This window comes from Anser brachyrhynchus (genome assembly GCF_964034855.1).
Source record: "Anser brachyrhynchus genome assembly, chromosome: 7".
Classification (NCBI taxonomy): Eukaryota; Metazoa; Chordata; class Aves; order Anseriformes; family Anatidae; genus Anser; species Anser brachyrhynchus.
The window spans coordinates 41,202,364-41,226,337 of record NC_137701.1 but is presented as its reverse complement, the minus strand read 5'-3'; the positions used below and the strand labels follow the sequence as shown (position 1 = coordinate 41,226,337).

The 23,974-nt window shown below is 40.5% G+C and overlaps 1 protein-coding gene across 4 annotated transcripts in view; it reads right to left on the bottom strand.

The window, feature by feature from the left end:
- GPD2 (glycerol-3-phosphate dehydrogenase 2) overlaps window positions 1–23,974 on the bottom strand; it is a 59,411-nt gene that overhangs the window by 24,397 nt on the left and 11,040 nt on the right. For all 4 annotated transcript variants that reach the window (XR_013953430.1, XM_080599219.1, XM_080599218.1 and 1 more), the window contains exons 2-6: window positions 22,556–22,663; window positions 14,304–14,475; window positions 10,451–10,575; window positions 9,342–9,439; window positions 8,134–8,297 (exon numbers count right to left, since the gene is read on the bottom strand). Coding sequence is in view for 3 of the 4 variants with exons in the window: in XM_080599219.1 (XP_080455345.1) it covers window positions 8,134–8,297; window positions 9,342–9,439; window positions 10,451–10,575; window positions 14,304–14,475; window positions 22,556–22,657 (661 nt within the window). In the remaining variant the exon portion in view is untranslated. The remainder of the gene's footprint in view (window positions 1–8,133; window positions 8,298–9,341; window positions 9,440–10,450; window positions 10,576–14,303; window positions 14,476–22,555; window positions 22,664–23,974) is intronic.

The following is a 23,974-nucleotide window of genomic DNA, read 5'->3' as shown; positions in this document are numbered from 1 at the left end:
GGGTTCCACTCCTCAGAGGCATGGAGACAGAATGCCCATTCATTAATGAAGGCTACCTTTACTAAACCTTAACACACCGCCTGAGAGCACACAGCAAAGACCGCCTAAGGTGGGCTATAAGCATTATTTTACAAGACAAGCTTAGAGAAATAAAATTCACAATTTTCATAAGGCAAAATTAAAGGAACAAAGAAAGCTGTAACCACGAAAATTGTATATATGGATAAAAACAAAACAGGATCACAGTGAAGGTTAGGAAATTGAAGTACATGACATTCCAACTTATGTACAGATATAAACAATGGAATACATAAAAACAGAAGGCCCAAAAAAGCTTTAAAAATAAAAATCACACAACACCACCCTGAGAACATTCATCTATTCAACTGTACTATCATGGTATGGTACAGAAGCTAAAACTTGAATTGAAACTAAGGTATCAGCACACAAAAACAAGGCACGGTATCTAGGCGTACTAGGCAAGAGAAAATTTGAAATTGTTGTGCTACTGCTTTATGACTATGTTCTTTCCCACTTCTTTTGTATCAGCCTTCAACTTGTCACTGCAATCATATTGCGGTGTCAGTGTAAGTAAAAGCACAGTGTTAAAATGAAACTAAACATTGTCACTGTCAGTTTGTGGAAACCATGCTGAAGTGTCACAGTGAACAACCGTCAGGGCAGGTCTTCTGCCTGGCATGGTGGTGTGGCCGCAGCAACGCCAAGATGCCAGCACAGCGTGTTGCCTGTCGACACAGTGCGAGACCCAGCTAAGGCTTGCACTGCACGAGGTAACAGCTTAGGTTGGAGGCAAGCTTAAATTAGAGGCAACTTCTACTTTGCTCGCCACAGCTGCTATTTTTTAGGCGTGAACCAACTCCGGACTAATTAGCTAGTTATGCACATGCTGTTTTCATAGGACAGACAGCCACCACTGCTGCATGACCCAAGAGAAACCTTCCAAGGGAACGGGAAGTTGAGAAGACCCCCAAACTGTGGGGACAGGGCCTGCAGTGCGCCATGGGGCTGGGCCGACATACGCAGGGTGGCCGTGAGGCGTGGGGCACCTATGGCCGCCCCACCGCCTCCACAGGCTCCGGTGCCTTTGGCCTACACAAGCTGCCACCAGCACGAGGATGAGGAGCGCTGAACGGCACGCTGTCCCACGTGCGGACAGCTCGCTCGCAGCCTCATGACCCTCCAAGCCAGGGCAAGAGCAGGCCCCGTGCCCCCCACGAACCTGGGCTGGCTCCTTCTCCTCAGCGGGACGGAAACACATCCGCACATGGAGCGTCTCACACGAGGTGCAGCATCACGGGAACCACACCATCGATTTTCCCTCAACATACATATAATCCTGGCTACAATATGGAACAGAGTACATATTAACTAACGACCTACTATTAAGTTCACATAAAATGCACACATAAATTACAGCAGAGTTACATGCTTCGACGGAGTCTTCCCTCTAAAAGCCACAGCACACTGGGGAATACTAAGGTGTTTGTGGCACAATGTGCAAATAATGTCATTTTGCTCAGGAATAATCTTAAATCTTTTAGGTAAGATGATCTGAAGAATTATTCCCCATTCACTTCTTAAGGGACACAAAAATCATCCTTTGCTTATACGAGTATTAAAAAAAAGAAAGAGGCATAGAATTCACTAGAATATTCATCACTTCCACCCTTAAACCCACAGCGTACAAACAGATGAATCCAGCAAGTCAGAGAGCAAAGCCAATTTAATCTGTGGCTCCCCTGAGGTAAATGTAGTTCACAGTCCTGCCCCCACCCCAACCTCAGCCATAATCCCTGGTTCCTGGAGGTAAGAAAGCACTGGAGTGAGGAAAATTCTGCAGCGGGATATAATGATCCAAAATGACAGGGACAATAATGACAATGAATTTCATGTCTCCCAGTCATGAGCTGGGGATGCTTGACTGGGCTGACTTACACAATTAAATTGTTACAGGTACAGCAGGAGATGCAGTTATCATCTGCATGCTTTTGGGAACGACGCCTCCGGAAAAAAAAAAAGTGCTCTGGAATGCTCAGCCTTTTGTTGTGAGCAAAATACCGCTCCCGTAGGTACAGCTGTACCTTTTGACAGAGGAAAACTGGGTTAAAGATGCGAGCCATTTTAAGCTATTGATTTTATTCCTTTTGAAAACGATAGAACAGGCTCTGATGGATAAAGCACTACATGATTCAAGTCACCTTGTATGGAGATGCAAGGCAAGTAAACAGACTCAGCTGATTTTATCAGAGAATTCAGAAGTACTGTTTATGACAGATTACCTTCCCCGCTAATATTTATACTAACGTCAGTAAAGAAAAATACCATTGCTTCTATAGGTTCAGCCAAAGACTTGCATTTCATTTTGCATGTATTCCACTAGAGGCAGCCAGTATTAGCTTTACAAGCTCTCTCATAGCAGGCTGCTGATTTTCTTCAGGATTTCACATACAACTCTATTATATATAACATGGGACAAAATCTATTTGAAAATAACTGGATACGGAGAATACAGAGTCTTTTCCAGGTTGTACCTACAGTTAGTGTGCCTGCAAGGCTTCTCTCATTCATCTAGTTTCAATTTTGAAATACCAAGAAATATGGTTAGTGGTGTATTTCACCTATAGAAAAATCTTTTTAGTGACAAACTGTCAGAGAGTTTTTGTATCCAGGGAAGGAAAAAAAGTCATGCAGTTGTCTGCATCTATAATAGGGTAATACCCCTATTACAGCTCATAACATTCTCAAAATATTAATTTGTCAAATATGAATTATAAAGCTATAACATTTCATAATTCAGGACACACAAATACTAGGAAAATAGCTACAAGATCCTAAATAAAAAAAAGCATTTATTCCATTTTTGACAGTTTAATGAATGCTCTACTCTTTTGCATTGATTTTTGTGTCCGTGTGTGTATGTGTGTGCGTGCACGGATGTGTGCCTGGGAAGGATTTCTCATGGGGTTTGCTGTAAACAAGGAAAGCTAAATCCTCTGCCAAAGCTTCTCTTTTCTATCTTTAAATAACCTTCATATTAAAATATTTCAGGAGAGAATAAGCACCGAGAATGCATGAATACAAAGAAGAGCTACTTACACTCCAGTAAGTATACTGGAAATTTGTAAAACAAGACATTAAGCAATCAAATACCTTGATGTGGCCAAACAGTGACAGAAGTAGTATATGCTAATTCCTGTTTTCAGAAAGTAACAGCAAATTCAAAGAGCAGAGTCAACGAAACCCTGAAATCTTAAATTCATGACTGACTCAAGAGCACAAATTTTCTTTACATACCTAAAGGCTCATCTTGAAAGACAAAATATGTAAACAAAAAAGTCTGCAAGCACCTAAAGATAGAAGATGTGCCACTTAGAATATCTAAGCACTTTAAATATTCTGGACAATTGCATTTCTACTTTAATGTATTCCCTAGTTTTTAACATAGGAACTATGTATGATTTAAATGGAGATTAATTCTTCCATTTAAAATGCTTTAAAATAATTCTGCGTATGATCTTGAAATCTCAGCCCCGTTCTGCACAGTGCTGCTTTTCCAATTTTCCTTGAGCTACATAAATGAAACTGACAGATCACTGCTCAGATAGCAGCCACATTCTTCCCCCAAAATGTTGCCTTTTTGCTATTCAGGAGTATCCTAATACCAACAAATGCTAAATTAAGTCTGACATGTACCCCTAAGAAACAAACTTGTAAGTTGTGGCTTCAAAGAAAACCTTGAATAAATAGGACACATTGTGTACACCCAGGCTAACATCCAACATATGCTTTAGTTTCCTGATGCTGAGACAGAGCAAGAATAGCCTCTGGTAAAGTCTGATTTGCTATTGCTGGTACTTCCAACATTTATAATGCACCATCTTTTTTTTTTTTTTGCCTGTAAAAACAATTTTTAAAATGTAATTAAGATGACCACAGCAATGTTTCAGAACACAAAATTTCCATGAATAATGGATCATTTGACATGCCACTAGTTTGATCAACAATTACAAAACAAAACAAGAGCATTTCTGATCTTTCCTTTGACAAAAGAACATTGCAACCAATATGTGTATTGCTGGACAGGTGGTTTTATCCAGTTGAAAAGTAACCTACATAATGAGCATTTTAAATTCTTCCCTTTGGTGGCGGTGGCAGCAATCAACATGCCCAACAGTGAGATTCTGCTAGTAGAAGTTATTTAGAACTACAAAAAAAATAGAAGTATGAGAGAGACAGGAATAGAGAAAAAAAATAAGGAAGCTGCATTTCTACGACAGCTAAGACAGTGTTCTTAAAAGACTAGTTTATCTACTCATTACATGGCAAAGACAGGGAAAGGATGGACAGAGAAGAAAGATGACCTGTTCTAAAATTCAAATATTCTGATTTTTTTTTTTTTTGCTATTACTTAATGCTCTAGTTTATGACTATTTCTGGTAAAAGAACTAAAAGGAGTGTAATTCAACCTCATCTTCCCCTTCTCCACTTTAAGTTCAAATCCTACTCCCTTTGTCCTCCATTCCTTTGGATTTAGAGTATGAAAGTGTATTGTTAAAATTCAAATCAGAAATTTACAATTTAACGTGTTTGCTGACACATGACTTAAAGCAGATCCACTGTTAACAGAACACAGGTTAATTGTTCAAGATAAATCAGTTAACATGCTATAATCCAATGTGAGCCCATCTACACTGCAGACCATAGACTGACCTATGGAAGAAATGCTACAGTGTACATCCATATAGAAAATTTCATCCTGGAATGCAGCATGTTAGAAATGTATACAACAGTCAGAAAGTTCTTATTCTGGACAACATGCAGCCTCAAAGTTGCATCACAAATTCAGAAGTGTGATACCTCAGCCTTTCAGAAACTTCTACACAATGAGGTTTTGAGGAGCTACGCATTTTGTCCTTTTTTTAAACTGCAAAGCAGTAATTCTCTAAATTCTACAGAAAAAAATATATGAAGTAATAAGACTCTGGGCGACTACAGATAACAAAAGCAAAATAAGGCCAGTTATACTAGCATAAACGAGTTGTTTCCACTGGCAGCAAAACCTGAAGTCTGTTTTTGAGATCTCTCACCACATTAGTCTGAAGGTCTTGCTAGCATTGCAGCTGTTCCACTGAAGGGAAATTGTTAAGAGCCTGTCAGATACCTGTCTTTATTGAACTTGCACGAATAAACAGTGATTACACAATCCTCATGCTTCATAATTTGCCCTTCACTATTTGCACATTTCCATTGCTCCCCCTTTTTCCTTCTCCTTCTATTTTATACTTTGTTTTAAATACGCAGAATGTGGGTTTGTTTCCTATTGCTTGGGAATGCAAGAAAACCAGAGATATCCCGGTCTGAATGACTTTTGCATTGTATTGCTGCACAGATGTTTTCTACTAAAAGACCACATGGTATCTTAGTGATGAATTTTTAGATTTATTGCAACACTGTTTAAAACAATTATTCATCCAACAAACTTGAAGATCAACTTTAAGGTTATCTTGTAAATGCATATCCTTAGAATGCTGAAGTAGTAAATATCTATGATATATCCAAACCATCTATTTAATCAGAAAAAAACTTCAACAGATTATAGATTCCTAAGTTCTAATGCTCTTATGAGAAGTGTAATTACAGTTAAGAGAACCACTTCATTGTTCTTACATACTCCTGGGATCCCTTAACAGTCTAAGGGAAGGAATAGCTTATGATAATGAAAAACTAAACCTGAATTACTTCTATGCACGGTACTTACAGCAGCTCTTCTTACAGTACACAAAAGTTTTTGTTTCTTCAGTTTGGCACAGTTGAAGTACCACATAGCCCCACTAGAGGTTATTTAAAAAACAAGATTTGTTATTTACTCTGTGTCTTAAAGATAAAGAAGATAATTTTTACTTCACCCTAAAGAAGGCAAGTCTATCCTTTTAATCTCACCTACTCCCTCCCAGATAAGAACCTATACAAGCATCCAGGTCTGTTTTTACTCCGCTGGGCTCTGTATGATGTAGCTTACAATTACCAACATGCATGTTTGTCAGAAGCCACACAAATACTACCCAAGCCCAGTGTGTTTTAAGAATCCCTCCTACTTCTTCCTAGTAGAAAAGCCCTTATTGATAAACTGATGAATAGTATAAATGTAATTCTAAAAAGGGAAAAATACTACCTTTAAAATCAATTGTGTGAAGACCCTTCTGGCTTCTAAAAGGTCAAAAACTACATGTGCAGGTAAAAGCTAAGAACTGTTCCACTACTGAAGTAAGTCAGTGTTTTAAGCTATTTATTCTTTGGAGGAATTTGTCTTTTTCCTACTATCCTCAACACATTTGACTTTTTGATATTTTGATACTATCAAGGAAGTTTTACCAAAATTTTCTTTTTTGGAAAGTAAGTGGAAGAGAACTGGAGAAGGGGGAATAGAAATCCAATGCCAATGAAAACACTGCGAAACAGCATACAAGCCTGACACAAAATACTCTACCTGCCAGATATGTTAATATAATCAAGTGCATCAAGAAAGTTACAACAGTATACCCTGGTACTCCAACTTGAGCAGTGCTTTTCATCGTTTTTTTTTTTTCCTCTACAAAATTCAGTATTTAAGAACACTGATGTTCTGGCTGTTTGGGGATAAAACTAGCATAACATTACAACGTACTGAGATACTGCAATACGGATAACGCTCAAGACAGCTGTGCATAAACAAACTAATATCCTAGACAAGCAAAATTTCTAGGTAGCTATTTGTCAAGGAAGCCAACTAATTCCTCACCAATTTTGTTCACAGACTGTCTTGCGTATCTGTAGATTCTGAAGGGACAGAGATGGGGTTAAGGCACTCTCTTCTCAGAGGATCCACCAAGGCACCTGTTGCTACAAAACTTTCCTACAGACTTACCACTAGAGACTTGTTTCACAGAACAAGACAAAAAGGCTCATCTGTTCTTGCATTACAAAGATGAATTACAATCCTTCAAAACGCGGGGATGTGAATAAGTGTGAACACTTCTGAACATGAAAACTGCTGTTTCAAGACAACCGCAATAGTAAGTTCTATTAAGTCACCATTCTATTCTCAATGAACGTTGTAAGACTTGCAGAAAGCATTTATGTTCTCTCTCAGACACTGATTTTGTGTAAATACTATACACAAACATACTTTAATCTATTGTATCAGATAGTCTTAACTCAAGCTGGAAGCATTTTTCCTCTCATGATTTTATAATCTTTTCACTTGAAGGGGTTGCTATAAGACTCAAACGGTTTCTGTTCAAGTCTCTACTATTTGATTAGAACTACAATGAAAGCTCTTTTTGCAGACCAGAGAGATTTATTGCCAGTACAAAAAAATAATTCATCCAGACCTCATCCAACCCTGTGTAAGAACCACAACTGGGAGCCAGATCATCTAAATCTGGTTTTAAATTATTTTCAAACCAGAAGTATACAACAGTAAACCATTTGGCATTATTGGAATGACCACACTTGCCTGACGGACAATTCCTCAGAGTAAGTGTTCTGTCTGAGAAGGGTTCAGCCCAAACACTTGCAAGTACTGTTCTACATAACATGCTTTATACTAGGGTCATAACTGTATTTAAAACAAGGCAAAGCCCAAAGTAAACACAGGATTCTGAAACCTAACAATATATAGTTATTAACTGACTAAGAATAGTTTTTACAGTATAGTCATGAGGATTATTTAACTTCTTGGACAAAACAGGCTGAAGAATCAAGTACCACATGCGTAGAATATTTGCAGCAGAAAGAACCTGGCCTCTCCAACGCAGAGAAGTCATACACAGCTGGGTAGTTGTAGGGAATCACTAGAACACTAGGAGGCTTTCACATATCACTATACCCACTAGCCAAGAAAACAGATATATTCTCTTGCACACCCCATAAGTTATGGTAGTGAGCAATGTAAGCATCCATTTGACAGACAAATTCAGATGCAAATTGAATCCTTCAAGTTGTTGTTCTTCCCTTTGCAGAATCAGCATACCTGATATGTAGTTGCATATGGGTGTCATCCCACCAACCCCCCCACCCTCCCCACCCCAATACAGCTCAAAGTAATAATGAAAACACTGGAAGGGAACGTACCATCATAGTAGACAATAGCTCCAACAAGCTTATCTTTGCGTAGCATTGGAAAGAGCTCCAAGGCTCTTGACTTGCTGAGGACGTAACTGCTTTTCAGACACTGACTTCCTGCCACGAGGTCATACAGTTTTATTCCAACCCAGTAGTACGGCAATTGCCACCATCTGCAGGCAAAAAAGTTCCAATGAAGTGAAATAAAAAAATGCATGCATGCACTTATTGTTTTAATATAGAACACACTGAGTAACACAGTATGCTATATTACACTAGTTTTAGTTTTGTACTATCATACAAATTCACCATATCAAAATATAGTGAAAAAGTTATGATGTATTGTTCACTTTATTTTCAACTAATCTGCTCACTACAGTAAGTTAAGTACATTCAAGACTGTATTTATCCTAGAATTAAGGTCATAAATTGTTTTTCTACTTCAGTGTAAAATGAAAAAATAAAGCTTGGTTCTTCCTTCAAGACACAGCTTTTGGCAAGAGATGAAAGTCCTGAAACGCACATCTCAGTAACACCTCCTCCACAGACAAGATCAACTAAATACAGTCCACTGCAGACCTCCATGAGCTCCCCCTATTACAAGCCCCCTAAGACAGGAATAAGGCCATACATTAAGATTAATCAAAAACTCACTTTTACAAGTAGCCTGTTCTACTGAATAACTGTCCTTACAGATACAAGAACACCTAACACAAACCACTTAGTCTCTCATAAGATGATGAAATTGTTCTCTTAACAAGAAATTGTCACATACAGCAGAAGGCCAGTGTGCCAGCTTACTGCACTGACACTGGCAGTTGTTAGGACTACGCAGTACCTTGTAAAGAAAACTATGCTATAGCATGCATTGAAGACAAGGATGTACTGGAAAGAACAGTAAGTAATATTCTGGGATTTATGAGTTCACTCCAGCTGTGAACTCCTCTCCTTCACACCTATTGTAACAGTAAAAATGCACCACAGAGCTGAAGTCCAAGTGGTGCTACTGGGCAGCGGTGATAGCAGATTGGTGCCATAAGAGAATTTCCTCTACTGCAATACAGCAACATCTCACCTCCTGGAGGACAAAATTTGTGACAGGTTTAAAGACACGCTTGGAAAGAGACATCTGTAAACTTCTCTAGGTAAATTTCTCTAGGGAAATACCTTGCTTGTCAGAAGAAATGGTAAAGGAGAGGTACAATAGCAGAACTTACTTGTAAACAGGTAGCATTATAGGCAAAGGAGCTGATAGGTGAGGAGCAATTTCAAGCAGATTTGCACGCTCCTGAAGTGCTTCTTTCACCATCCTGTACTGTAAAAGAGTGTATATGTGAATTTTAAGTTACCCAGTTTTGTCTCAACATGCAACATTTAATGGAAAACTGCTTACCAATGCAAATACCTAATTTTTACAGTTCTTTCAGGAACACACTACCGTTTGCTGAAAATTTCAAAAATTAATAAAAATATTTTCCAAACAAGTTGAGTACTGTCATTCTGGTATCTTGGCACATCAGTTGAACAATTTTTCATTTGAACACAAAGGCCAACAAGCTGTGTTACTGCTAACTATGAACTGGAAGCCATTAAGGAGGTTTAGAAAACATCCCAAGGTATTGCTTCTGTGCCGATTCCCACGATTAAATCCTGTACTGACTCTGAGTTGCAAATGCAGAAGTGTTCCTCTCCAAATCAATGCGTATCAATCAATATAAAGTTGTTCTTTGGGAGAAAAAGAAATGCTGATTTCTATAGCTAGATAACTGTATGCTTTTTTTTTACCCCAATTAGTCACCTTTTCTATCTAATGGTATCATGACCATTAAAATGTATTTAGTTAGAGAGGTTTCAATAAGACGACAAATGCATTTCTCAAAACAAGAACATCGTGCTTCCACCAGACTAAGGCAACACAAAAATACATGCGCATTAACATACAATTGCTTATTTACCATATTTTCTTTATCCATTCTAAAAATCAAGACAATCCCCCTTCTCCCCCGCTCCCCCAAATTCCTGTCTGGACAGGTAAGAAGCTCTTTTTATTCTCAAGCCAACCCTTTTTCTGCCCTCCCTTCCCAATATATACACACACAGTCTAAAAGGTACACCTATTAGATTGCCTATAAGTGAATTTATGCAGAGATGGCTGCACCAGTTTCCCTGTTCTGGAAAGTTCAGCTGGAGAATACATTTTCCTGTTTTGTACTGCACAGCCACTATACTCAGTCAAGTATTAAAAAATAAAGAGAAGTTGGATATAATTGGGATAGGGGAAGTGTCTACTAGCAATTTTTGCTTAACAACCAGCATAAACAATTACCTGCTCAAAATCCAACTTCATGATGGCCTTCTGAAGATATCTCACTCCACCATGGATCAATTTAGTACTCCTGCTGCTGGTCCCTGATGAGAAATCATCTCTTTCTAGAAGGGCTGTTTTTAGTCCTGTGTTACCAGAAAACCAAATTAACTTCTTAAATTACACAATTTGTATGTAATTCATTAAAGACACTTCTCTAGGGTAGAGACAATCACAAGAAAAATTACTCTGTACATGGATAAATTTGTATTCAAAGTGTAGTGCACTGTCTATATTGTAATGAAAAATTTTAGCCTTCTTCCTAAGGGAAAAGTCAAAACAGAACTTAAACAGAAGCACATTAAAACCTGGATATTTCACAATAGAAAGGCATTACAGTACATTATAGGGGCCATGCTCCCTCAAGCAAATTATAGTTTGTATTCATGGCAGGAACAGAATATTTTCATGAATACTCTTAACTCTTTGCAGCAGAGAGCTCTAAATCTATCACACCAATAATTCCAACAGCATACCAGCCAGGCAGACAACTGGCATCTTTGTCTTCTTTCTTCAGGTTTGCTTAAGAGGTGCCCTGTGATGGGCTCTCCTGGCACTGATGTGCTCACGCCCAAGGAAGAGCCCCCTGGATCAACGCTTTCAAGTCATCCCCACAATACCACCATGAATCCTGGCACAACCATTATTTTGCTCCCCAAAGAGTTTCCTCAAGAAAGCTGTAGCACCCAAAACCAACCAAACCTTAATGCTATTCTACTGAAACAAGTGATTATGGATTGGAGGAAGACTTGAAAGGAAAAGCATGGTGAACTTCAACAGCAGTGGCAGGGCTCCAATGCAACCGTATTTGTTTAACAGACAAATAAAGAGGGAGGTTTTCCTTAACATAGACGATATTTAAGGTGTAACACATAACTATGTAAATGTACCAGAACACCAGACACTACGTATATTGCACGTTGAAAACTTGCAACCACTTCTAATGAGACCATCATCAGCCACAGGGCTAAGATAAAACATGCTGTGTTCCACAGCTTTGCTGCATCCAAGCCAGACCAATCTTTCAGGTTTAAGACCATATTCAGCATTTCACCATAGGCAATCACTCCATTCAAAACCAACCACTTGTAGGACAGTGAAAAACTAAGTTTATCTGCAGCTTGCTATCTACTTACTACGACAGTGCTCATACAACAGACATCCTCCTTTTACACATTATATAGGCAAAGGGCACATACACAAAATGTTAGTTACTAGACAGTACAAAGCATTTCAGACACATACTCAAAATGCATGACACTGCCAGGTGCTGACAGTTTCACTAGCACAAAAAAGGGATAACCACATGGCTCAGAAACATTCATACGAGTCCGGAACACAGTGCTTTACCATGAACATTGAGCATTATAAGGCTTGTTCTAACACACAGAGTTTGCATGTTTGTGTCCCCAGTTACACCGAAGGACTGGAAAAAAGCCTTCTGTGGGTGAAGGCACGCTGCCTCATACAGCTATGACCCCCCACACCCCAGTACTGCCTGCAGTACATCCTGCATACGAAGAAAGTGCTGGTACCCTCGTCATGAAGGAGACTGGCATCAGGTTATTTGATGGAAGTTAAAAGAAAGGAAGAGAAAGGAAATGTGTGATTAACAGGTGCTTTCTAACGATAAGATACAGGCAACAGCCTGTATCTGGCACACAGCTACAGGACAGCCGTCGCTGACTCCCAGTATCCAGCATAAGTAAACCCAACTAAGAAAAGCACCACAGGACAAGAACATGGCAATCTTTCACTTACAAAACGTATGTAAACATATGTAGAAGGACAATCTGTTACAGAAATTAGCATAACAGACCCCCCTCCAGCACTGGAGGAGTCTTAAAATTAGGCAGGCAAGGCAAAAGGAAATTCAGCGATACTGTTTCTGAAACCAACAGCAACAACACAACTGCGATTCCCAGGGAGGAGAGCACTACCTGCATTAGAAGCTATCCCTCCGGTCCCTCCTTCACCGTCTTTGAGGATGCCTTCATATTTTTGGTTGTTGAAAGTAGATTTTAACATCTGTTGGTCTCCCAAAACTTATGTCCTTAAATTATTACTGGTAACTTCCAAAGATCAGAGTAATTTATTTTTGTCAAATGTAACAAAGATTAATGGATATAATCAGAAATAATTTGGTGAAGATATATCAAACACATGAAAAGCAAGATTTGTTGTTAAGGGAAGCAAACGGAATAAGAGAGCAAGTTCCATGAATGAACAGCAACAATACACAATTCATTACCAAATGCCTAGGAATATTTCACACTTCAGAATCTACTGATATGATCATAATATCTAGTCAAAGGATAAATATAGATTACCTGTAATATTTTCTGTTTACCTTTAAAACTGCATTTTCCACCACAATATAGCAAAGGCAGAAATTAAAAGATACCTTTTCATGTATTATTAAAAGGTAACTTGGTAATAAACTGAATTCGTATTCATCTCCCAATGATGAATTACTTACTGCTTAATCCATTTCAAAGCAATCACACCTTCTGGACAAGTGTTTTCTAATTCAGACTCCACATAACACTCCTGGAGTCAGGTGTTGCTTCTTACTTCTGACATAACTACATGTTAAGAACCTGAAGAATTTTATGACTATACACTACTTTTTGTACTGTATTCTTTCCCCACTTCAGTTCCAAGAACTGAAACAAGGTCAAAACACAGACACTAAAATAGTGATTGATTCCCTTTCATTGGCCAATTCCGCTAAAAAACAACAACAATGGATAGACAATATTCCAAGATAAGCTTTTCTCAAGTCTTTACACAGCTTTTTGAATAAAAATACAATATAGCATTTTAACAGAACAGGACTTGATGCTACGGCCTCTTTCAGAAAGAGAACCTGTGCATTCTCACCTCCCTATTTAAAGCTCTATTTTCACTGAACTTGTAAAATTACTAGTCATCTCTGAGAGCAGTCAAGTTTGATTAGGACCTGCTAGCTACGGTTACCGTGCGAGGTGGATGACAGCAGGTGTTGGTGTCCTACATTTTCACCCCATAACTAGAACTCTGCACAGGACTGAAAGGCTGCAGAAGCTGCCACACCTCTATCAGGCAACAGATGATTGATACTACACATTCTCAGCCTCTCGCAGAAGTCAGGTAAAAAACATGATCTTAAACTCATTTTACTTCAAGCTTTTCCTAAGTTAAGGCTACACATAAGGTTAAGATTCAATTCTGCCACTTTGAGTAGCTTCTTAAACCAGTTACACAGCTAATCTCCCACAAGAGAAAAAAAATCAGAGCACAGATCTACTCCATGCACCTGCAGACTGAATGATGTGTCTTCATTGAGAATCCAAACAGACTTCTCTAAATCTGCAATATAACAACCAGCTATAAAGCAACAGAAGCTGTAGCTATCTCACATTACAAGAAATGAGCTTGAGAGCCACTATGCCTCATCCAGAATTCATGCTTGCCCCTTTCAACGTACTTGCTAGAAGTGCTGTGTCTGCAGCAAAGAGAAGACGCTTGCACAAGTGTGACTACAGATAAACCTGCTAAGTAAGAAGCAACAGAAGGTAAGTCCCTCCAGGAGTGGCCAGCAAAAAGGCTTATGTTAATGTGAACTGCATAAGCATCTAGACAGTGAAGACTGCTGAAACAAAAATAATGACTTTTCTTTGAGTTCAACTTCTGAGATCAGAAGGAAGTTTTATAACCAGGCATTCAGAGGACATGTCCTCGACCTTCAAGTGATTTTGAGAAAGCCAATCTGATTAATTTATTATAAACCATGTAATCCAAGAATGAAATGCAATTTATTTTCAAGTCTTACCCCTGGTGACTGCGTCTAAAGCACAGCCACATCCTGTTGCTCCTCCACCTATAACAAGGACATCAAATTCACGTGTGGTTTGTAGTGCCAAAATCTGCTCTTCTCTTGTGGGAAAATCGCGCTTTATTGGAACAGTCACTGCTTCTGCAGCTTGGACATTCACAAAGGTACCCTACAATGATTAAAAACAAAACATAAGGATCTGTATTGTGTGTACAAAAATATACATGTACACATACATATACATGCAACAACAAATCACAGCACTTTTTATAAACATAAAGGAAAACTCAAATATCCCAAGTCACCTAACCTACATATGACGACAATACTGTATTAAAACATGGAACAAGTAGTATTAACAGCAGTAAGGGTTAACACACACTGAAGTAGGTAAGATGAAGTAAATATAATGCTGTATTCAAGTGCTATTACTTATGTTATAACTAGGAATAGACTTCTGCTATGTGAAACATTACAGGATGCACAGGAAATAGTCAAAAAAATACACAGGTTCTCAACTCCGACAATAAAATTCATCAAGCAAAGGACTTAAAGATTAACGTACATTTTATACTTTAAAATTGATTGCTTGTACAGTGGCATTAATCTAAGCTCAAATTTGATTAAGTTCATAAGACCACATAGTTTCTTCAGTGTTTTAGTGTACTCTATTTGACAATAAACTATTTCTACATTTTTTTAAAAATCTTCTAAACAAAGCAAATTATATCCTTCAGCCTGCTGAAATTTTTCCTTACAGTGACAAAAAGTTAGCAGTGTTGCAGTTTGCAGAGCAGTTCAGATTCTACTGAAGTGGTTTGGGAATCTCTCCAGCACACTGCTGATTTTCCGCAGGCCACCCCTGCTCCCAGCGTAGTGACCCTGGTGAGAACGGCTGGCACGCCTGCTTAGTCCACAAGTATGGGCTGTGGTTTAAATGTTAAGGCTTCAACTTGTTTCCAAAGGCCCTCTTCAGTTAATATAGATTTAAAATGAATTCTGTAAACCTTTGCAGTCACTGGAAATCACCAAACCTTATTACTGAGCACATATTTCATAAAACATGAACCCACAGCAATGCCTCACGTAACAGCACAGTAATTGTACACACAATAGGCTACAGGCAGGCATCAGTTATTCAAACAGTTAAATAGGATGCAAGATCCTAAGTCATGTGTGCTTCCTCTTTGTTTTCAGCTCCAGGTCTTTTCCTTACAACTTTTCCTCATTCACTATTGTCCCTCATTCTGCATACAGCTAGGCTGTGACTCTCTCTTCACTATTTATTTATTGAATATACAAAGGATCCATCTTTTCCACAAGAGAGTAAATTCGTGTGACAAAAATACTACTTTCTTACTATTACCTAAAAAAAATGTACTGTTCAAATAATCTCTTTCCAATCACTACTTACAACCAGCATTAACTTGACACTGGCAAGGAAGCTCCCTTATTCAAATTTTTATATCCAAACATTTCTTGAAGAAGCTGAATTAGACGACTTTCTCAGTTATAAAATAATTTTATTGCTTATTGCACTGTTAACTGTGAATTACGATTCCTACAGAAGTTGCTCCTACGCTCAGTCCCACCATACAAACACACCACCACGTGCAGCTTGCCCTGCCTTGGTGTTTCAGTCATTGCTCAGCTGATCTGAGTTCCCCTGCAGTTACGCAGAGCTATCTGCTCATACAAGCCGCCTTCAGGTTTTAATAACTCCAAGCACTTCCCCTGGCATTTGCAATGGGAAGGGAATATACACCTGCCATAGTAAAACAGCTTGACTGACAAAAGGTAACTCAGCCGCTTGCAGCCATCTGCTCCTATCTGCAGCTGAGCGGGTTTCCAGAAGCTATCTGGCCAAGTGGTGCAGCTCCTCTTTAGCAGGCAATTCGCTGGTTGTCGCAGAGCTCTGTGAGCAGACCTGGTGAGTTAAAGGTAAGCGATTCTTGCAACACACCCACTGTAAATTAACAGCCAATTCAGCCATGCACATGAAGCCTAAACTCGGGTTCAATTATGATTGAAGAGTGTCATTTCTCAGTGTCCCTATAAACTCATCGCTACTGTACAACGGGAAAATAAAGTCCGTAAGCAGCAGTCGTGTCTGAAGGAAGTGCATATTCAAGAGACAATTAATGATCGCATTCATCCCGTAATCATGTGTTACACTGACTAGAGTGCAAGCAGCTCATGCAAATCAGGGCAGCCACAGCTACTTCCATTCTGTGTGTTACAGCTCAGTGAGGAAAACTGGGCTAGACAAAGAGTGCTCAACTTTATCTCAGGAAGATATGTTTCCTTACTATAATAAAAGAAAAGGGTGAGATTTAAAACAAGGAAGCAGAATCTGCTGAATCACGACAAGCTATGGCATTACTACTCGTTTTTCCATACGTGCTGCTCTCAGTTAGTTGATTAGGACGTCAATAAGACAGCGCACTTTGAAATCAAAAAAGCTATAACTAATAACATCTATCGAGTAGATCAAAAGGCAACAAATTAATAACAGACCAAAGCCAGACTCCCTGCTTCCCTCCGCCCACCCTGCGTTAGCGCACTGCCTCGCTCGGCGCCACAGGCTCAGAAGGAGCCGCTGTAACAAAGCGAGCGGACGCGGGTTCTGGGTGCCACAGCAGGAGTGCGGGCAGGCAAACCACAGCCGGCAGCCGGGCGGTGCCCGCACCCGAGCCACGGGCTGCCCTTGCTCCGAGGCACTGCAGCTCCAGCAGGGCTCTGCGGGCACCGCAACGGAAGGTCTCCTCCTCGAGGGCCCGGCTGCAGCCACAGAGAGAGGCACGCATGCTGCTGGCCCCAGGAGCTCCAGGAGTTACCGAGAGCAGAGAGGTTAAGTCAGAGTGAAGAGGAGGAGGACCCTGACCAGCCTCCCCATGGCATCACCTCCTCACTCCCGCACATCTACACCCGTGGCGGCTGGCAGAGACCACCCAACGAGGCACAAAGCCTTGGGGCTACACAGAAGTTCAGCTTCTGCATTGCTCTGCAGCCCCGTGAGTCCTGGGCACTGCCACCTCCCGCCTGGGAGCTGGCGCTGGGAGCGCCCTGGCACTTCTCTTCGCTCCCTCCTCCGTGGGCTTCCCCTCCCAAAGCAGGGCGAGGGCCACAGGAAGTGTTTTCCCCGTGAATAGCTGGTAACTGCAACGCTGCAGCCTGCCTGCCTGCGTCGGCAGGGTAACAGCCAGCGCTGCTGTTTGGCTTCCCCCACTGTCCGTGGCTCTCCTCAGCAAGCTGTTGCATTAAGCACGCGTTTTAGAGCCGTATAATTGCAGGGAATGTACACAAGCCACTGATACCAGTTTCCTACTTTCCCTAAATATCACCCTGCGACTAACAGATAACAGCGCTGAGAAGGAAGTTTAAGACAGATGCATCCATGGCTTATTTCTGCATGCGTTTTGGCTGATCAAGTTCAGCTACATATGTTCCACTTTATAAGCTTTAAACGAAAATTGAAAATCCCCAGCTCAAAATGAAGTTTTGCACTAGATGTCCAGATGTGCCTTCTTCAGCAAAATAGGTGACTGTTTTCAAAGTATTACCTTAACTTCAGGAAAATAGGAGAATACATGAAAAAAATCAGAGTACAAGAAGTGCTGACATCATTAAAAAAACACAACAGAAATAGTTAAACTAAACACATTATCTACAACCAATACAGCAGAAGACAGACCGGAGTCCCAAGCAAATAGCCACTGGTACAGCAAGAGCATAGAAATCAGCACACCAGAAACTGAAATATAAGCAAAGTGATTAGCACACGAGGAATTGATAGAGATATGATTCATCTTGCTGTCAATTAAATGTGAGACTGAAGAAAAGCTGCATACAGGGATTCCATCTGCAATAACGTGATTAGTTTGGCAGTGAACAAGTATGTTTACTGAAATAAGCAATTGCTGTTTATATCTACAATTTCTCAGGCAAGAGTTCCTTGAATGGTTTTGATTACACTCTTAGCGAGAAGAAATGTAGTTTGGCAGTTTGAATTCAATCAAGAAGTTATAAAGTGATCTAGTAATCCATAAGCAAGTATTCTTGTTAATTTGGCTAATGCAAATCACCAGGTAGGTTCACAGAGCCAAATTTATCATCCATATTCATTAAAAAAGAAAATGAAGTAATTAAAAACCCAAAGGCAAGCCCTGATGCATTATCATATTATCACTCCCTGCACTGGACTCCCCGTGACAAGCAATTCCCGACCGCCCAACAATGCACTCGCGCACCGGGAGGAGAGAAGGATTGCTGGGTGGGCTTCGCTAGGGAGACACAGCGCTCTTACAACTCCAGAGCAAAGCAGTGCTTTTTCCTCGGTGACTACAGAAAGAAGTACCAGTAACCCCTGAACCAAACCAAGCACACTAAATAATACCCGCATCATACCCAGTACAAGTCCACTTGGCTCAGTGAAGGCACACAAAGCACGAACGCGGCAATGTTGTCAGCATCTACAAGAATGCATCACCTTTGCCAATCCTATCCTTCAGCTATCTGAATATTGGAGGCCAAAACAATTATGTACACAGTGCTTTAAGTCTCATGTAGGGGTCCAACTTCACCTCAGGTGATGTGATTCTTCTTTTCAGGAGCTCCTGATCATTAGAGAATGCACTGTACACAAATTTGAGAGCTGTCTGCATTGTTTAAGATAGATTTCATTTACAGTGGTAGCATTGAAAGAAATTTAGAAGTCTACACACATTTTTGCTTTATGTGAAAATCATTCAGAAGGGACTAGTTTCTTCAGACCTCTGCACTACCATCTGCAGGGATTTCCCCAGCTGTTTCCCTTTCTCTGGAAAGGGATTTTTTTTTTTAAAAAAATAAACCAAAAGCCTCCCTGTCAGACCTAGGCACTTGCCTTCAACATCTCAAGCCACCAAGACTGCACAGAAAGCTCAACCACCTTCCTTAAGGCTAATAGTTACTCAATAGGAAAGAACACCTCCTGTGTGTTTACTGAAAGAGATTTTGCTTGAATTAGTGTCATTCCTACTTATTCCCTTACAGCACAGCATTAAACTAAGCCAGCTTATTAATTCAGTAAATACCCCAGTGATCAGGTTACCATTCGAGACACAGAAGTGCAATATTCATCTATCAGCTTAGGAGTTAAATTCAACAACAGTTCTGTCATGTCAACACGTTCCCATCCTCCTCCTGCTCAGCAGGAGCTGTGTGTTGTCAAAAAACACCGCACAATACGAGGAGTTGACTGAACTGCTTGTATGTCTGCATATGCCATCCATAATCAGAGGATATATATCTATATTGCCTCAATTGCTGTTGCAGAAACATTCTCCCAAATGTCAGCATTTTTATCTGTGTGTGCATAGAAAAATAAGTTGGAATAAACAATCTGAAAAACAGGACAAATTTGAATCAATGGTGCCTTTTATTTCCAAGGTGTAAACACCCCACAGCTGTTTATATACAGGCGAGGTTAACTGTGCTGACTGTGACATTTTCCTTACAGTCCAGCTTCGACCCTTAAGCCTAGAGAGAACAATATACATTTGAACATCTGAAATTGCCAATACTCACCGCTTTCAGCAGACAAACCACCCACTAATACGCTTGACTAACAGATCCAAGGGAACTCCCAGCCATTCTCAAGGGCCAGAAGCTTGCAACCCGTTAGCTTTTTCCCTTGGAATTACCTGGGACAGCTGAGTTTCACAAACACCTAGTATCAGCTGAGTGAACATGGAAAACAAAGAGAAAAGTCAGCTATGTTGTGTGTTCAGAATTATTAAACAAGGTCTTTTTTCTGTAAGCGGGTGCCCCTCATTCCAGGGGGCTAGCCACTGCACAGACACCCAGACCCCCTGGGTGAGGCAGGACTTACAGACACGGGGAAAGATGGAGCATGCTACTGCACTTGCATTTTATTTTTATCTTATGTGATGGATTCTGTTCATGAAATAACAAATAGACTTCCCACAATGTGTAGCCAATTAGTGCACACCTTGGGGCAATATCCCTCCCTGGCACAGGAAGGGAAGATCTTTGCCCTAGCATATATTTGATTGGCAGGCATTATTAAAAAGAGGACACTTGGGCTGGGGGACATGCCCACAGCTTAGATATGTCAACACTACAAATGGACTGTCCTCCTTTGTGTCAATCCCTCCAGTTATGTTCCACCTGCTGCCCTATATTAGGTGTTTAAGGCAGCAGCTTTAAGGGACATCACGTGGGAAATGTGCAAGTTAGTACAACATGAAAACAACATGCTGTTCACTTGACAGATCCATTTGCTTACACATATGCTGGAAATTTTTCAGATCCTCTGTAGACAGATACTACACAATAGGTTCAGAAATCAAGGAACAAGTGGATATTTCATTCTGACACCATGATCACCTTCTGTAGAGCTTTGTTTTTTAAACCGCCTTTAAAAAATTGTAACAATCATCCAAGAACAACAAAACTGGAAATTCTCTGAATCCCGTAACATTGCATATATGACAAATTAACTATCCAGATCAGTCTTGCCTTCCAACTTTGCTTATTTAACAGCCCTAAGATTTGAAGCTGCAGTTTCTGACAGTAATGAAGCCAGACTGTAAAATCCTGTGATAAAGACTCCAGAGAGAGTCAGAAACGGCATTAGCAGCTCGGCGCAAGACAGGCAGTCCAATGGGAAGCTCACTTACAAAGCTAGGATTTATTTTCTGCAACAGTATCTGAAGCTATAAGGAACCTGGCTTATCCACTTTCCAGCTAGGTTCCCCAGGAATGACTCATCTCATTTGCTTTACCATTATCTCAGCTGCTATTCCTCCTCCACACAGAAACAGCCAGAAGTTTCAGATTATCATTTGTTCGGACCAGTAGTGCACACCTTCATCGAGCTAAGAGCAGACCGCCTGCCATCACTCGCTGCCTTACCCTGAATTAGACCACTACAATTACTTGTATTCCTGGGCGTCAGTTTCCCCATTTTGAATGGGAACCTACAGTAAACGTGTGGCAGCCAGGCAGTTCAGAGTAACAGCCTGCCACTGATAAAGAGCTGACCAGTTACATTTCTAAGGTGAGAAGCAGAAAGCTCCATGCAGAACGTGTACCTGCTCACCCAGCTGCTGAAACTGGTATTGTCTGAAAGGAAGGAGAAGGTACCCCCCTCAGGGCTCGAGCTTCTTCCAAACCCAGATGGACAGGCCAGAGCTCTGACTGCACCTACTTCAAACCATATGGAAAATGGATTGCAAATATTGTCAGCCAAGGGTGAGGTACCAGCCTCAAAGCTTACATTACACTTAACAGCAGATAAGACGTGTCTCTATATGTGTCTACTGACCCTGGAGAAAAAGTTATTTCATAACTCCAAAGCACAGCACAACTGCATTAAAAATAAGAGATTCATTTGCTTAAAAATAGTAGCTCATCAACACCAGATCTGCTTAAAACAATCCACAACTTTGCTTTTACTGATCTTTTTCCTTGGCTTCTGCATAGAGAAGTAGGGAGAAAAGCATAGCTGCTCCAATTTGGCTGGAAGAAGTAGTTATGACAGTGAATCTATTTTCTACTACAGAAAGAATCAATCCACAAACTGGATTGAAATCTACTGCATCTTTCTGCTACCACTATTTTACTTTAACAGTATGTTTTCAACATCAGCCTTTACTGCTCTTGGAATTTTTATCTTGTCAGCAAGCCTTAATTACCTGAAATACAGCGCTGAACTGGTATGACCATACCAGCATCTAGGTTGTGCCCACCCAGTCAGACACCAGTCACCACGAGAAACAGGAGCCTTGCAACTGACTTCTTTGGCACAGAGCGCATCCTGAAACAGTTTTCAGTTGTCTGAACTGGCCGAGAGCTGCCACAATCACTGCTTTAAAGCTGAGATTTTTCAGAGGTAATCCTGGTGGTTACACTTCAAGCTGCTACGTTTGAAAATACCTTCCAAACTATTTACTACTTAGACTTCAATCAATGCTTTTCACTCCTGCAACTAAGTGAAACCCCTCGTAGTACCCAAAGAACATTTTTGAACATGAGAAATGATTTACAAGAATCATACTTCCCCACCGGTTAAAGACCTACAATAGCGAAACATCATTTAACGCCATCCTCCAGATAGCACCCAGCAGATCAAGCTGAGAGGCTCTTGGCATTCCTTTCCAAAGGAAACTATTCGTATAAGCCTAACATACGCTCAAACAGATTTTAAGTTTCATATTTTATCAGAAGTCATAATTAATACTTACGTGTTTGTTTCTATACTGAGAAAATTGAGAGAGGCCAAAAACTGTTGCTATGGCACCTCCTCCAATGAGAACAGTTCCTTTCACTGCCTTCTGAAATGCCATTTTTTACTGTAAGAAAAGAAGATAAAAATTAATAGGCAGTTTTGCCATGTTAAAATCTAGGCTACACAGAATAGACCATTTGTAGAAGCTAATGACAATGTTTTGACAAGTTGAAATTTAGAGTAGCAATAGATTAATTAACGATTTTCACTGCAATACTAATGATTTCTAAACAAAATGTAGAGAGAGGCAAGCCAGAACACTGGTATTTGCTATTGAAGCTGACTGACGAAAGAGTATTTAGATATACAGGTAGGTGTGTACGTACATACACATTTTGCGCTGTAAGCACTTGTCACGTAACCGAACACTTACAATACCATGGCAGAGGCAGAACGAGAGCACCCTGTCATCAGCCAGATGGCCACCAAATCCTCATCACAACACAACAGCTGATCTGCTTGACAAAATCACCCTCAGCTACCCTCCATCCCATCAAAACTATTTCTACAACCAAATTCGCCCAACAGCACTCTATCCTGGATTCCCACCAGGAATTACGATTCTGCCCTTCACAGTACACCAAAGCTTGTCCTACCCAGAGCGGTGCAGAACGCTAGCCAGGAAACAGGTCCCTCAGCAAGAAGCAGCAGAGACTGCGGACAAGACTAAGTGGCTTAAAACAAGTGCAGAACTTTATCATCTAGCTCCAGAGGTATTAAAGCTGGGCCTATGTAGGTCAGGCAGATCCTTGAAAGGGCCAGTGTTTGGATGCTGAATGAAAAGTTTGCATGGAACTGACCTGAATCTTAAGTAGGCACAGCCTAACCCATCTTCCCAGGAGCAAGGCGGCTCGCATCCCATAGAAACAACGTGCAACAGATTTGAGCAGCTTCAGTCAGTGCTCCAAGTCCTTAGGTTACGAGGACATCTTTGTCTGTGCCCCAGATTCACACAGCGGTCTCTACACAAGAGATCCAGCACCGTGAAGACTTTGAGCACAGGCAGGCGATGCATACAGCAGGTCTGCAGAGCGCCAGGGGTGGCTCTGGGCCCTATTTCTTCTTTCAGTCTTTAAGAAAGAGCAATGACTATATAAAGATTTACAGCAAACATGTTTAAAAACACAAGCCAAATAAGAAAACTGCATTTTAAGATGGTATCAGTCTTAACTTCGTTATCTGTGCACTATGCTTGCAGCACATCCATGGGGGAAAACAAATGCACAAGCAATTATTGTAGGCAAATATTTTAGGTATAGTTGTCACATGTTTGTATCGTATGTACTGGTTATTGTACAGGAAGCAGAGACTTGTACCTTCCCAGAAGGCTTTTGAAAGAGCAGCACGTACGTTCCTAAAGGTTCCCAACACAAAG